At 45.1% G+C, this 16,635-nt stretch overlaps 1 protein-coding gene across 1 annotated transcript in view; it reads left to right on the forward strand.

Moving 5' to 3' along the window:
- Dis3l (DIS3 like exosome 3'-5' exoribonuclease) overlaps positions 1 to 16,635 on the forward strand; it is a 38,673-nt gene that overhangs the window by 20,361 nt on the left and 1,677 nt on the right. Inside the window, 11 exon segments of the mRNA XM_052188052.1 lie at positions 332 to 511; positions 3,506 to 3,675; positions 4,900 to 5,061; positions 7,790 to 8,037; positions 8,445 to 8,537; positions 11,706 to 12,239; positions 14,717 to 14,723; positions 14,726 to 14,815; positions 14,818 to 14,875; positions 14,978 to 15,087; positions 15,089 to 15,157. Of these exon segments, the coding sequence (XP_052044012.1) occupies positions 332 to 511; positions 3,506 to 3,675; positions 4,900 to 5,061; positions 7,790 to 8,037; positions 8,445 to 8,537; positions 11,706 to 12,239; positions 14,717 to 14,723; positions 14,726 to 14,815; positions 14,818 to 14,875; positions 14,978 to 15,087; positions 15,089 to 15,157 (1,721 nt within the window).

The following is a 16,635-nucleotide window of genomic DNA, read 5'->3' on the forward strand; positions in this document are numbered from 1 at the left end:
AAGAAGGAAACTTCTCAGCAGAAGGATTAGACTTAGGGGTGGTCCGTTTGAAATGCCTCTCCTGGATGGGCTAGAGAGATGTCTCAGTGGTTAAGAGCACTGGCTGCTCTTCCAAGGTCCTGAGTTCAGTTCCCAGCAACCACATGGTGGCTCACAACCATCCGAAATGAGATCTGACACCCTCTTCTGGTGTGTCTGAAGACAGCCACAGTATACTTAGATATGATAATAAATAAATCTCCTTTAAAAAAAGAAAAGAAAAGACATGCGTCCTGGTGAGACACTGCCGCTGCCGTGGCAGCCGTTGACCCGGCCTCTCTGCTGCACGCAGGCTTGCTCAGCGACATCCTCATCCACGGCTCGAAGGCTCGGAACCGCTCCATCCATGGAGATGTGGTAGTGGTGGAGCTGCTCCCCAAAAGTGAGTGGAAAGGAAGAACCGCTGCCCTGTGTGAGAATGACAGTGACGACAAGGCCTCGGGGGAGTCCCCAAGTGAGCCCATGCCCACAGGTGAGCCCACCCCGAAGTGTAATTCTGCCCTGACTTTGTGTTTGTTTAATGGAAATTGTGTATATTCATCATATATAACGTGATGTTATGTAACATTGCTGAATTGTTAAATACAGCTAATTAACATATGTATTATCTCACACCATGTTTTAAAAAGTAATCTCTTCTGTGTAGGCGTGTTTTGCCTGTGTATGTGTGTATGTGTGTGTGTGTGTGTGTTGTGCATGGCTGCTGCCCACTGAGGCTAGAGTAGGGTATTGGATGCTGTGGAATGGAATTATGGATGTCTGTGAGCCATCGCCTGGGTGCTGGGTGCTCATGGTTTGTAAGGACACAAAGCATTGCTGCTACTAGACTAAGACACGCCCTCTGCGTTATCAGAGCCCTGTCTGCAGTCCGCCTCGCTGCTGTCATTTCTAAGTGGGGATTGACCCTAGGACCTCAGACGTGCTGAATACACGTGCCCTGCCGTCTACCTGCCCTCGCTTCTACAGTGTACTGGCTTGTTTGGCTTCTTTGAGACAGGGTCTCCTATAGCCTAGGCTGACCTCAAACTCACTGCATTCAAGTTAATCCTCCTGTCTTCGCCTCCATAGCACTAGGATCCTAAATATGTAAGACCATACCTGACCCCTCACAGGTTTAGTCTGACTTCTTCAGACCAAAAAAACAAAAATCCCCTCTGGACATTGTATGGCTCCCCTTTTCTCTGCCTCAGTTTACCTAACTTTTCCTCCACTTTCTCTCCTTTCGTTCTGCACAACCTTGGTCACTTGCCGGTCTGGCTTGTATCCAGTTTCCCAGGATCCTCCTGCCCAAACGCTGCTCAGTTCCTTGTGCTCATTGTCCTATCATGTGGACAGCTCTCGGATGGGCCGCTCTAGACACCAAGGAACCCAGGCTCCCTCACCTCCCGCCCACCTGTCTGCCCATCCCAGCTTCTGTCCTAGTTCTTCTCTCCATTGCTTCCTGGGTGCACGGTGCTCTGCCCTGGGTCTCCTGAGGTGCAGGCTCGACTCTGTCCAGCCTTCGCCTCTGTGTCCAGCCGGTTCCTTCCTCCGGCTGCCTTTATGGCGTCTCCCCCTGATGTCCAGTGGACATCTCTGCCTGAAGCTGCCTCTAAGATTCCTGACGTCTCACTGTGGAAAGCGCCCAGAACCAGCACGCATGGGAGTGTTCGCAGGGTACTGAAGAAGGTTAGCGTTTAAATGTGCGTGCAGCCACGTGTGCTGGGGTAAAGAAGGAAACATGAGTTGTTTATAGATAGATAATTGTTATTGCTTTTTCTTCAATTATTCTTCAACATTCTTCAGAATTCTTAAATGCTTTAATGGAAATCATTTGTTCAAGTTATATAAATTACTGTCAAACTTGGAAAAAGCAAAGGCTCCTGACATCTGCCCCAAGCCTACTGTCCCTGCGATGATCCTCATCTCAGGAAACTGAACATTTGTTCTTAGAGTTGGGTTGCCCAGAAGACTGGAATTGTCCTAAACTTATTACTTTACACATCCAGTGGCATATGGCCTGAATGCAGCTACTCCCCACGCTTGCCACCACACCTCTGTAGAGCCAGACCTCACTCGGGTACCCCGTAGCAGGATCCTCCCATCAGCCCCTCAGTGTTCTCTCGGCAGTCCTTTAAACAGGAGTTGACTGGCAGGTGGCCCAGTCAGTAACGTGCATGCATTGAGGACCTGCAGTTGATAGTGAGAACTCACATTTGAAAAATAGACGTAGTGGCACATGCTTGTAATCACACCACTGGGGAGGTGGAGACAGGAGCATTGCTACAACTTACTAGCTAGCCAGTTTAGCCTAAGGTGGGGCTTCAGGCCAATGAGAGACTTTCTCGCAAAACTTAAGGTTACTGGCTCCCAAAGAATCTGCCTGAGATTGACTTCTTAGCTTGAACACACACATACACACACACACATGTACAGGCACACACAAAAATTTTGTGGGAGAAAATAACAAGCACTTTTTAGCTACTGTGGTTATCTTTTCCTGGCTTCGGTGCTATGGATTAGACTTGGGATATGTGTTCTTTGCTCTGCCCACTGGACCAAGAGAGCGGAGCTGTTGGGAGCACACAGGCAACCGTGGAACACAGCAGCTAGGCAAGGGTTAAAGCCAAGCTTGGATGTGCACACCTCTAATCCTCACAGTGGGAGGCAGAGGCCGGCAGACCTGAGCCTCAGTCCCACCTGTCTACACAGTGAGTTCCAGGATAGCCAGGGCTGCAGAGAGAAACAAACACCAGGCAGGTGAAGGGCCAGGCCTCGTGGCTGTGCTTCTATCTCAGTGCTAAGGAGACAAAGGCCAGCCTTGTCTCAAAAAACCGTTGGAAAGAGCTGGGTGTGGTGGCACATGCCTTTAAGTCTAGCATCTGAGAAGCAGATGGAGGCACATCTCTGTGACGTTTGAGGCCAGTCTGGTTTACATGAGTTCCAAGACAGCCAGATTTACATGGTGAGACCTTCACTCAACAGAACAGTGAGTAACTATGTCAGCATGGAAGCCATTGCCCTCTCCAGCATACGAAGCCCTGAGTTCCAGGAGGAGGTGACAGAAGGGCACATGGGAACATTCTGAATGTCATGTTGGGCTCTGCAGAAAAGTAATGCTGGTAGGGCTTTGTTGTTGTTTAGTTTGAGGCAGGCTCTCTCTATGTAGCCCAGGCTGGCCTGGAACTCTCTTTGTAGACCAAGCTAGCCTTGAACTCACAGAGATTCTCTTGCCTCTGCCTCCCTAGTACTGTAATTAGAGGCAAGAACTAGTACACCTGGCTGACAATGTTTTTTTTTCAGTTGTTCATCTTTAAAAAAACAAATTTAAAGTGCTAAGAAAGCAAGCCCTCAAACACATTGAGCCGTGTGTGTGATTGAGAACAGGTGTGCATTTCTTGTTCACTTCCTTGCCACTCCACTCACTCAGCCCAGAGAGGAGATGACTAACCAGTTAGTGCCTTGTTATGCTTTTGTCTTCCTCAAGGTCGAGTGGTAGGCATCCTTCAAAAGAACTGGCGAGATTATGTGGTGACGTTTCCATCCAAAGAAGAGGTCCAGTCTCAGGGCAAAAATGCTCAGAAGATTCTGGTTACCCCGTGGGATTACAGAATCCCCAAAATCCGCATCAGCACTCAGCAAGCAGAGGCCCTGCAGGTAGTCGCCCGCGCGTCTGTTCTGCCCCTGCCTTCGCTAGCTTTCGAGCAGCACCAGGAAGCATCGTTATTTCCTTTGCATAAGAGGAAATAAATTATTGATGGTATCTGGCACTCTGAGATACTGTTTTTAAACATTCTAAATATATAAGAGCCATCTATTAAGGAGTCCATGGTTAATAAATGAAGGCCATAGAGAAATTGTCCTAGAAAGAGCTGTGTAGGACAAGCTGGGTGAACATACATTATCCAGCTGTCCAACTCAGAAACTTTCAATACACACAGTTTGCCAAGACTAACAAGCTTCCTTCCAGGGAAAGATACAGAAATATGATCCGAATGTCCTGCGGGGATGATATAGTGTAACTTCACAGATCGATTATCTGTACAGGACTGGAGCGCCAGAGAGAGGTCATAAACAAGAAATGCAGAAATTAACTTTTACTTGGGGCAGAGAGTGGAAGCAGTGCTGACTCCATTTCCTACTGCTTTGCAGGCTGGAAATGAGACACTAGAGTAGAATGTCTCCAACCCATACCTTTGCCTCTGGAAGCTCTCTGTGGACTCCCAGAGGCCAGTTGGGACCCTTGCCCTTCGCTTTCAGGACGTCTGGATTGCTGGACAGAGGAGAGGGCCGCCTAGCACTGATACTTGTCTTTCCTGCCAAGGAGCAGCTTAAGACTAAAAAGAAATTAGAAAGCAATTCCCACAGAAATTGAGGCTGTTGTTTTATTTATTTTTGAAGATTTATTATATTTTTAATTGTAAATGTGTGTGGGTATGTGCACAAGCCAGAAGTAGGGGTCAGGTCTCCTGGCTCTCCAGTGCAGGGGATTAGGAGCTCCTGATGCGGGTCCTCTGTGAGAGATGCTTATAAACACAGAGATCCAGCTCCCAGCCTTGCTTTAAAAGTTGATTGGGACCCTACAGTATTGGGTTGTTTCCAGTGTTAACTGAAATGTATTATAATTGGCTTTCTTTAGCAGACTAAATTTTCTGTCCCAGTTGTTTGAAGGAGAGAGATAATGTCTCCTTTGAAGCCTGAGCCAATGGCTTGCATAGCAGCAGGCCGTCTGGAGTGGCAAGGACAAGCGGAGAGCCAAATCAGCCCTGCAGGCCGGCCTGTGTGCTCTCTGCACTGCATATCTGGTTAGTCTGATGCTTCGGATTGGGCCACTTTACTCCAGCTTTGGTTCACATTGTATTTTTTTTTCCCTTTGCATAGGATTTCAGGGTGGTTGTACGCATTGATTCCTGGGAGACAACATCAGTGTATCCAAATGGACACTTTGTGCGTGTCTTAGGGAGAATCGGTGATCTGGAAGGGGAGATTGCCACCATCCTGGTAGAGAACAGTATCTCTATGGTCCCCTTCTCGGAAGCCCAGGTCAGATTTCCCTGAGGCCTTTGGTCCAGAGACATAGACGTATATTTCTTTCTGGTTCTGTTGCTGTTTAATCTTGAGGAAAGAAAAATTGTGTGTGTGTGTGTGAGAGAGAGAGAGAGAGAGAGACAGAGAGAGAGAGAGAGAGACAGAGAGAGAGACAGACAGAGAGAGAGAGAGAGAGAGAGAGAATGTATAATTGTGCATGCAATATGGAGGGGCCAGAGGTCAACATCTAGCATCATCCTTAATTACTTTCTGACTTACTTTATTTTTATTTTTGTATGTATGTGTCTATGAGTGTATATCCACTTGGGAAGCTAGAACAGGATGTTGGATCCCTTGGATCTGGCTATTATAAGCTGACATGGGTGCTGGGAATCAAACTTGGGTCCTTTGAAAAAGCATCAAATGCCCTTAACTGCTGAGCTATCTCTCCAGCCCTTCCACCTCATTTTTTGAGACAGAATCTCACACTGAATGTGCAGTTCACTAAACCAGTAAGGCGGGAGCAGTCGAGCGTCCAAGATCCTCCTGCCTCACCTCCTCAGCCCTGGGATTACAGGTGTCCTGATGCTCCCAGCTTTTTGTGTGGGAGCTAAGGGTCCTCGTGTTTGTATGGCGAGCCCAATACTCACTGAGGCTTCTCCCCATCCCTGAGAAGATGCCATCCTGTGCACCAACCCACCGGCTAAACAGGCCAACTCCTAGAATAGACGGAGTTTCTTACAGCCTCACAGCTCCCAAAGTTTTATATTTTCCAGCTGTGCTTAAAATGACATGTCAGGGTCTTGAAGTCAGTGCCCACCCCCAGTGTCCATCACCCTTCTCTCCTCCTTCTCCTCTCTCCTCCTCCTCCTCCTCTCTCCTCCTCAGTTTTTTTATTTATTGTTTTGAGACAAAGTAATGCTATGTAGCCCTGGCTGGTCTGGGAATCAGAGGTCCAGTTTCCTTTGCCAGTGAAGTGCAGGAATTGAAGTGTAGCACTACCACCCCTGTCCTTCACCATACCCATCCTACACCACGCCCATCCTACACCACACCCATCCTGCACTATTCTAGTCCTGTACCACACCCACCCCGCACATCTTCTTGACAGACCCAGCCGAGCTCTGCCCCAACTAGAGATGGATGGGTCAAAAAGTAGACTCATTATGAGATGGGCTCTGAACCTTTACAGAAAAAACCCACAGCTCAGTGAGCATAAAGCAGCAGTGGCTCCATCACTGAGGTCTCACAGTCCCACAAATCTCCGTTATTACTCTCGTGGGCATAGCTGGTGTGTGCACTTATGTTCTGTCTGCCCTTCTCACTTAAAATGGTTTCTACATAGCGACATAGCCTACTTATTTTTAGTAGTTAAGACAAATTACTGAAATTAATTTACCCTAGTTTGCTTAAACATTTCTCAATTTTTGGACATCAGTAGTGTTTAATTTTTCAGTATTAGGAAAAAAATGTTACTTGAAACATTTTTTAAATCAGTGTTGCCTTTTTTTATTCTTTTTGATCATCCCCTTGGAATGCCATCCTTAAAGTTAAATCACCAAACCAAAGGGCATAAAAAATTTAAATAGGTTTGTTATGTATTGGCAGATAGTTTTCCAGAAAAATGTTCCCCCAGTGTGAATTACCATCAAGAGTATTTTGGTGTTCCTATTTTCATTATAGCTTCTGACAGAACAGGAGTCACAATAAGAAAATATTGTAAACTATTTTACATTATTAAGTTTAAAATATTTTATATAATTAAATTTTTATGTTTAACATTAGTTTCTGAAATTATTTGTTGGCTTGCTTGGCCCTCTTAGTGAAACTGAGTCTAAACTGAAGTAGGAGCTAGGCTTCCCAGGGTGGAGCTAGGCTTCCCAGGGCTGCCTGCTTAGCCTCAGACTGATGACTTGAACAGGCTATCACAGGGGAAAATGCCCCAGATTAGTCTTGTTTAAATTATCCTTAATAAATAAGCTTTTATTTGGAGGAATCGTGTAGATTTTTTTTCTCCCCAGGGCTTGACTTGAGTTAAAAGCTCAACTCCGGGTTCACGTGGAAGCAGGATGCAATGCATCTGTCAGTATTACCTGTTCATTCTTCCTCTGCCCAACTCCCCATAGCTGATGAGGCTGTCAGAAGTCATGGGACATTTCCTAGCAGACTGTAAGGTGTTCAGTGTGGTCTTTTCTGCTGACTCCTGACTTCCCAGAGCCTGACACTTGTGAGGCACCTAATGAACAGCTACTACTCAAAAGAAGGCAAATAAGGCTGGGCAGATACTTAGTAAAGTACCCACTATGCAATCATGATGGTCTGAGTTCCAACCAGAACCCACTTAAAAATCTGGGAACAGTGACCCTGACACATGCTTGTAATAGTCCTAGTTCTGAGAAAGGAAACAGAAAAGAGACCCATAGGGTTTGATGGCCATCCAGTCTGGCATCAGTGGAGCATGCCAGGCTAGTGTACAATTACTCTGTCTCAAGAAACATGATAAATGGTGTCTTCATGGCTGCCTGATGTCTGAAGAGGCCAGAAGAAGACATAGGAACGCCAGGGACTAGGGTTACAGATAGTTGTGAGCCTTCGTGTGGGTGCTGAGAATTGAACCTGGGTCCTCTGGGAGAGTAGCCATTGCTCTTAACCTCTGAGCCATTTCTCCAGCCCCTCTGAAGAGACTGGGTTTTTACAGATCCTTGTGGTGCTTGGGTTTCTGACTATTTGGTCTGTGGTGCAGATGTGTGAGATGCCAGTGAACACACCAGAAAACCCTTGGAAAGTGAGTCCCCAAGAAGAGCAAGAACGGAGGGACCTGAGGGACACCCACCTTGTGTTCAGCATCGACCCCAAAGGTTGCGAAGATGTGGATGACACGCTCTCAGTCAGAACCTTGAATAATGGCAACCTGGAGCTCGGGGTCCACATCGCTGACGTCACACACTTTGTGGCCCCCAACTCTTACATCGACGTTGAAGCTAGAACAAGGTAACCCCTGAAGTCACACCTTCTAGAAAATAGTACCTTGATTAGTTTGTGTCCTTTCTTAACCTTTTACCCATCGTTTGTTTCCTCCAAAGTTAAGATGAGTAAATTTTCACATGTAATACAGCATTCTGTATCGATGCTAGATCATTATGCCACCATTTTTCTCATACAACCAAGATATGTGTCACTTTTACTTTCTACATCAGTGGAGGAATATTCAGCTAAAGCAGTTCGACTTGGTCAAGTGGGCTCACGGGAGCCATTTCATTAGGCAGCAGCTCTGCATTATGAAGAGCAGTAGCCCCAGGGGGATCCACCCCTGCTCTCGCTGTTTACCTCCCGCAGCTCACACCGTCAGCAGTTCTACGGGGGCTGCCGAAGGTCAGTTACGTCACTTGTCATTCCAGGGCCACCACTTACTACCTAGCGGACCGCCGCTATGACATGCTGCCTTCCATCCTCAGCGCAGACCTCTGCTCCCTCCTGGGAGGCGTTGACCGGTGAGTCTGATTTCACCTTCAGGGCTGCCTGCCTTCCAGTGTGCTCGCCCACCTCCACTCTACACCCTGCCCACTGCTCTCGAGTGCCTCCGTCTGCTCCCACCGACTTCTTCCGAACCTTCCATGTATACTTTCAGGGCGCTTTATTTTTCCAGCCTCTTCCTTTTTTTCTGTTCTCCTGATGTTAGCTTTCTGAAGCAGTCCACAGGCTGAGGAGAATGTAGTAAGCTCTCCAGTGGGCACTGCTTTTCAGAAGGCCGTGAGCTTAGGGAGTTTCTGTTTATTGGTGAACACATGAGTCTGCCACACCAGTACTAGTAAGCTCCAAAAGATAGAAGACAAGAAAGAAAACAAAAAAAGGGGGGGGGGGGACTGGAGAGATGGCTCTGTGGGTAAGAGCACCGACTGCTCTTCCAAAGGTCATGAGTTCAAACCACCAGCACCCACATGGTGGCTCACAACCATCCGTAAAGAGATCTGATGCCCTCTTCTGGTGCATCTGAAGACAGCTACAGTGTACTTGCATATAATAAATAAATCTTTAAAAAAAAAAAGAAAGAAAAAAAGAAAGAAAACAAAAGATAGAAGACACGATCCTATTATTTTTTCCTGGGTACTGATTTCTTCAATATTTTTTCTATATTTAATGCACACAAATATAAATGGTGTATTTGTTTTGTTTTGTTTTTTGGATTTGTTTTTTTCAAGACAGGGTTTCTCTGTATAGCCCTGGCTGTCCTGGAACTCACTCTGTAGACCAAGCTGGCCTCAAACTCAGAAATCCGCCTGCCTCTGCCTCCCAGAGTGCTGGGGACTACAGGCGTGCGCCACCACCGCCCAGCGGTGTGTGTAATTTTTATTTTTTTATAAAAATACTAGCATACAGTAGATATAAAGAGCTTCCCTCCCCATTCTAGGAGTGCTGGCCTTTCTGAGAAAATATATGTTATTCAGCACTTAAACTTATTTTTCTTTTTATTCATTTATTTATTTATTTAGACAAGGTGTCAGTTATCCTGTTCTCAATCAAAAAAATCTCAAAGCAAAAGATTATGGTGACCCTCAGATTCTCCACCTCCACCTCTGCACCACCAGGCCTGGTTTATACAGTGCTGGGGATCCAGTCCAGGGCTTAGTGCAAGCTAAGCAAAGCATTTTAGCAACTGAGCTGTATTCACAACCCATCTGTTCCTTTTTTAAAAGATTTATTTTATGTTTGTAAAAGTCTTGGGTGTTTTGCCTGCATAAGTACCACATAAGTGTATAGTGCTTGAAGAGGCCAGAAGAGGTGTCCGATCCCTGGGACTGAACTCTGGGACAGTGCTGAGCCCCTGTGAAGAGCAGGCTGTGCTCTTATCACTGAGACAGGAGACCCATCCCCACTCTCTCTTTAAGTACTTAAATATCCTTGAGGAGAAATCTCAGCAGCAGACCCTGTGCCAAGCCACATGCATTTGTGTTTAGATCCACACTGTCAGGTTGCCCTCACAGCGATTGCAGCAATCTCTCCCTACAGCAATAAGTGCAAGAGTTTGTCCCACAGCCCGGCCCGTGCACTATGCAGGCCTTTCACGTAAGTCAGTTGGCCAGACAAGCAGTGTTTTAGTTTAAATTTCTACTCTTCTCCTCTGTGTAAAGCTGAACATTTGGCTAAAGGAAACTCTGTCTCCTCCTGTGAGCTACTTCACAGTCCTGTCCTTACTGTTTTCATTTGGGTTTGTGATTTATTACTGATTTATAAAAACTCTTTTTATACTAGGAAATTAGCCCCTCTAAAATGTATGAGTTATAAATATATTTTTTTTCTTTAATGTTTTGGTGGCAGAATGGCTCTTTGCTAAATGAGCTTTTTGTTAATTAACCTATCATCAAGATTGATCCCGAGCCGCTGTCACCTTGTAGGATTTAGAGACTTCACTCTCGTCTCCCGGCACTAAACAGACTTGACTGAGTCACTGCAAAGCTTGCCTAATCAAAATGGAGAACTGTAAGATTTTCGTGCCCTGTGTGAACTCACTGCAGAGCCCTGCAGGGTTTAACAGAAACCATTTTGATTTTGTTGTTGACATAGGTTACATAGTAAGCACTATGTAGCCCTGGCTGGCCTGGAACTCCCCAAGTAGACCAGGCTGGCCTCAGACTCACAAACATCACATCGGCCTGCCTGTCTTTGCCTCTCAAGTGCTGGAGTTAAAGGTGTATGCCACCACACTCAGCCTGACTTTGTTTTTAACATTAAAATATGTATGTGGACATATGGATACATACATACACACATACATGTATGCATACATAAATACATACATACATACATATATACATACATACATATATACATACATACATACATACATGAAAAAGGAGGGAGTTGTGTGTGTAATGGAATGATTAAAGAAATTGTACCAAAAGTCTGTAGCAAGGCCATTTCTTTCAAATTTGATTCAAAATCAAGTTCTGCTTGCTTCTAAAATAGAATAGAAGTGGACTGGAGAGATGGCTCAGCAGTTAAGAGCGTTGGCCACTCCTATAGATAACTCCAACAACCCAGGTTTGAGTCCCACATCTATGTGACAGCTCATAACTGCCTGTAATTCCAGTTCCAGGGTATCTGACATGTCCTTCTGGACTCCTTGAGCAGCAGACACACACCTTGTGTTCAGACATACATGTAGGTAAAACATCCATGGATATTAAATAAAGAATAATAATCTTACAAAAAAGAAATGGAGCCCTGCCAGGCGGTGGTGATACACACCTGTAATCCCAGTACTCTGGGAGGCAGAGGCAGGCGGATCTCTGAGTTCGAGGCCAGCCTGGTCTACAGAGTGAGTTCCAGGACAGCCAGGGCTATACAGAGAAACCCTGTCTCGAAAAAACCAAATCCAAAAAAACCAAAAAAAAAAAAAAGAAGAAGAAGAAGAAGAAGAAATGGAGCCCTACAAGATGGCTCAGTGGGTAAAGACACCCATGCTGTGTCTGAGTTTGATCTTCAGGACTAACGTGGTGGAAAGAGAGAACTGGTTCTCAGGATGTCCCCTGACTTCCATACATTCATTTGTGACAATACTTACATGTGCAGCCATACACATCAATGTACACAAAATAAATAAAATGTAAAACTGTTTAAAGAGTGGAATAACGATACTGTTGATGTCCCTGGCTTTATAGGTATGCTGTGTCAGTCATGTGGGAATTAGATAAAACCTCTTATGAAATTAAGAAGGTATGGTATGGCCGGACCATCATCCGATCTGCTTACAAACTGTTCTATGAGGCGGCCCAGGAACTACTGGATGGAAACTTCAGCGTTGTTGATGATATTCCAGAATTCAAAGCCTTGGATGAGCAGAGCCAACAGACCAAACTAGAGGAGTTAGTGTGGGCAATTGGAAAGCTGACAGACATAGCTCGCCACATCCGAGCCAAAAGAGACCTCTGCGGTGCCTTGGAGCTGGAAGGTGTGGAGGTTCGAGTCCAGCTGGACGAGAAGAAGAACATCCATGACCTCATCCCTAAGCAGCCGCTGGAGGTCCACGAGACAGTGGCCGAATGCATGATCCTGGCCAACCACTGGGTGGCCAAGAAGATCTGGGAGAGTTTCCCCCACCAGGCTTTGCTGCGCCAACACCCTCCTCCACACCAGGAGTTCTTCTCAGAGCTCCGAGAATGTGCTAAAGCAAAAGGCTTCTTCATAGACACACGGTAATCCACTTCTGAGGGGCAGGGGATGGCAGAAAGCACTGTGTGTTTATTTATCTTATGGTGGTTCCTAAAATACGGCCTGGAGCCAGGCACATGGGTGCATCGGAGCCTGAAGTGCACTGGGAAGCTCACCAGTCTGAGGCTGGTCTACTTAAAGAGGATTTAAAAATGATGCTTTTGCCAAGCACGAGGTCCTAATCAAACACCTGTTGTCAGTTAGCAGCTGACATTGGGTGAGTTTGGGTGAGTCGGCTGCATGCCAGTCACACTGACCAGGGACTTTCAAATTAATCTTGCTCTTTTTTTTTTTAATTTTTTTTAAAAAAATATATGTAAGTACACTATCACTGTCTTCAGATACACCAGAAGAGGGCATCAGATCCTATTACAGGCGGTTGTGAGCCACCATGTGGTTGCTAGGAATTGAACTCAGGACCTTCCGGAAGAGCAGTCAGCGCTCTTAACCGCTGAGCCATCTCTCCAGCCCCCTCCCTTTAACAAGCAGAAGTAAAGCTGAGCAATAGTAGCTAGCATTCGGGAGGCAGCCACAGGTGGATCTCTGAGTTCGAGGCCAGCCTGGCCTACATAGTGAGTTCCAGGACAGTCAGGGCTGCACTTAGAAGGGGAAGGGGGAGTAACTTAGGTTTACCAGTACATGTCAAGTTTAGGTCTGCTTTTTGTTGTCATTTTGTTTGTTCTTTGAGATTGGGTTCCACCATGTTTCCTGGCTTAGCCTCTGGAGTACATGGAGAATAGAAGTATGTCACAGTGTCAGTAGCTTTATTTTTTAAATTCACTCTAGCTTAATGATTCTTGATAAATAAAAAACAAAAATCCCATGATGCTTACAGTTGAGTATATTAAGAATGAAACTCACCAGGTAGTGGTAGCACACACCTTTGATCCCAGTACTTGGGAGGCAGAGGCAGGCTGATCTGAGTTCAAGGCCAACCTGGTTTACAGAGTTCAGAGACAGCCAGGGCTACAAGAGAAACCCTGAATCTACAACCAAATAATAAGAAAGAACAAATCCAGCCGGGTGGTGGTGGCACACGCCTGTAATCCCAGCACTCTGGGAGGCAGAGGCAGGCAGATTTCTGAATTCGAGGCCAGCCTGGTCTACAGAGTGAGTTCCAGGACAGCCAGGACTACACAGAAAACCCTGTCTCAAAAAAACCAAATCGAAAGAAAGAAAGAAAGAAAGAAAGAAAGAAAGAAAGAAAGAAAGAAAGAAAGAAAGAAAGAAAGAAAGAAAGAAAGAAAGAAAGAAAGGAAGGAAGGAAGGAAGGAAGGAAGGAAGGAAGGAAGGAAGGAAGGAAGGAAGGAGAGAGAGAGAGAAAGAAAGAAAGAAAGAAAGAAAGAAAGGAAGGAAGGAAGGAAGGAAGGAAGAAAGGAGAGAGAGAAAGAAAGAAAGAAAGAAAGAAAGAAAGAAAGGAAGGAAGGAAGGAAGGAAGGAAGGAAGGAAGGAAGGAAGGAAGGAAGGAAGAAAGGAGAGAGAGAGAGAGAGAGAAAGAAAGAAAGAAAGAAAGAAAGAAAGAAAGAAAGAAAGAAAGAAAGAAAAAGTCCACAAAAATCTAACCAGCTATTTCAGTCAAGCATTGACTTAGTCATGTATTAATGGAACATTATTCTATACTGCATAAGAAATGTAAATTCCAGCCAGGTAGTGGTGGTGCATGCCTGTAATCCCAGCACTCTGGGAGACAGAGGCAGGCAGATTTCTGAGTTTGAGGCCAGCCTGATCTACAGAGTGAATTCCAGGACAGCCAGGGCTACACAGAGAAACCCTGGGGGGAGGGGATCAAAAAAACCAAAAGAAATGTGAATTCTGGGGACTGGATAAATGGCTCAGCACTAAAGAGCAAAGTGACTTCACTGTTCTTGCAGAGGTCCTAGGCTTGATTCCAGGACCCACAAAGGACACACACACACACACACATGAAAATAAATAACTTTTTTTAAAAATTTAAATTCTGCACCAGGCGGTGGTGCACACCTATAATCCCACCCTTGGGGCCAGAGGCAGGTCTCTGAGTTTGAGGGGCTGCTGAAGCTACAAAGAAATCCTGGCTGGAAAGAAAAAAAAATTTAAATTCTGACAATCTTTCTTTGCTTAAACTTTAAAAGCAACTAGTATTGAAAGGAAAATTGTGGGGCTGGTGAGATGGCTCAGCGGTTAAGAGCACTGACTGTTCTTCAAGGGGTACTGAGTTCAAATCCCAGCAACCACATGGTGGCTCACAATCATCTGTAATGAGATCTGATGCCCTCTTCTGGTGTGTCTGAAGACAGCTACAGTGTACTAACATATTACAATAAATAAATCTTAAAAAAAAAAAAAAAGAAAAAGAAAAAAGAAAATTGTGGCTAAGATAAATTTAACTGCTGGCATATGAGGATATCTAAACCCAAGAGTGGAAAGTGTCACTTGTTAATGGCCTTTGGGGACCCACTGAGGCTTCTCTGTTTCTTTTTAGGTCCAATAAAAAACCCTGGCTGACTCTCTGGACAGTGCAAATGACCCAAAGGACCCCTTGGTCAACAAGCTGCTGCGCTCCATGGCCACCCAGGCCATGGTCGAAACGCGCTCTACTTCTCCACGGGCTCCTGTGCAGAGGAGGCCTTCCATCACTACGGTGACTGAGCGCTGAGTGACGTGTTGTGGGGCTCAACCTTGAGCCAATCTCTTCCCAGGTGCTCTTTTTTCTTTATTCTGATGTTTTGCTTTCCTTTTGAAGGTCTTGCATTAGATAAATACACCCACTTTACTTCTCCAATAAGAAGATATTCAGATATTGTAGTACATCGACTATTAATGGCAGCCATTTCAAAAGACAAGAAAATGGAGGATTAAAGAAAATTTGTTCAGCAACAAAAATCTTGAAGAATTATGCAGACACATCAACAACAGAAACCGAGTAAGAAGGAATTTTAAACTCTCACTCATTATGTCTTTAGAGAGTTATCAGCTTTCCTGCACCAAAGAATGGAGTACCATATATTTTTGCAAACTCCATAATTATTGTAACCAGTGCTCTTAATACAACTGTTCTAAGATAACATGAATCTGGGGGATTTTGTTGTTGTTGTTGTCGTTTGTTTTTGAGACAGGGTCTCATTATGTAGGGTCTGGCCTCTGCTCGCAGATCTGCCTGCCTCTGTCTCCCAAATCCACCAACCTCTGCCCTCACAAGTGCTGGGATTAAAAGTGTCCTTTCTTAACTACCATGCCTGGCAGCTTTGTTTTGTTCTATGTTTTTAGATGAAATCTCACTGTATGTTCCAGACTGAGTTTCCCTAAGGAACCTCAAGTGGCCCTCCACATAGTCTTTCTGTGTACTAATCCAGACTTAGCATTAGAGGCTTGACAATGGATTAGAGATCTTTCCTAAAAGTTACAGATAGAGAGGTTCAAGCAACTGGATATGGTGTAACCCCAATATTTAGGAGGCTGAGACACATAAGTTTCAAGTTTGAGGCTAGCCTGGTCTACATTAGCAAGACCTTCTATATATAAAAATAAAAGCCAGGCATGTGGCCTTTAGTCCCTGCATTTGGGAGGCAGAAACAAGCAGATCTCTGCAAGTTCAAGGCCAGCATGATTTATATAGTGAGTTCCAGGACAGCCAGGGCTACACTTAGTGAGATCCTGTCTCAAGGAAAACAACAAAAAGTTAGCATTGTAATTTAATAGTGGGTATCTCTGTGCAATAATAGTAATTTTCATCTTTAAAATGTCTTAAACTCCATAGATATGTGTATGTTGAATATATGTATTCAAGTGAAAGTCAAAGGGTAATTTGTAGAAGTTAGTAATCTTCAACCATCATGGAACTCAGGTTGTCAGATTTGGCAATAAATGCCTTTAACCACTGAGCCATCTCATCAGTCTCTGTGTGTGTGTGTGTGTGTGTGTGTGACAGAGACAGAGCAGTTATCGTTTGTAATGGCACATGTGGATATTACAGGATAACTTTCAAGAGCTGGCTCTTGCCTTCCATCTTGTTTTAGACATGGTCTTGTTTCTGCTGCTGCACTATGCACTCCAGGACAGATGGCCACTACAGCTGTGAGCTGTGAGAACTGTTCTGGCCAGGTCTCCTGTCTTTACCCACCTTGTGCTAAGAGTCCCTTGGGGTCTGGGGATTAACTCAGGTGATAAGGTTTACATGGAGCGTGCTTTACCCACTGAGCCTTCCTTCTCAGCTGCTACTCTGATTGTGTTTGAGGCCAGGTTGCTCTGTCTCTTCTTCTTTGGTTTAGTTGAGACACGGGCTTACTCTAGGTGACTGTAAACTAATGTCCATCCTCCTGTGTCTGCCTCCCAAGTGCTGGGATTACATGCAGGTGCCACCACCACACTGTTGAATCCTGCCTTTTTGTTTGTTTGTTTTTT

This window comes from Apodemus sylvaticus, chromosome 7, assembly GCF_947179515.1.
Source record: "Apodemus sylvaticus chromosome 7, mApoSyl1.1, whole genome shotgun sequence".
NCBI classification, from domain to species: Eukaryota; Metazoa; Chordata; class Mammalia; order Rodentia; family Muridae; genus Apodemus; species Apodemus sylvaticus.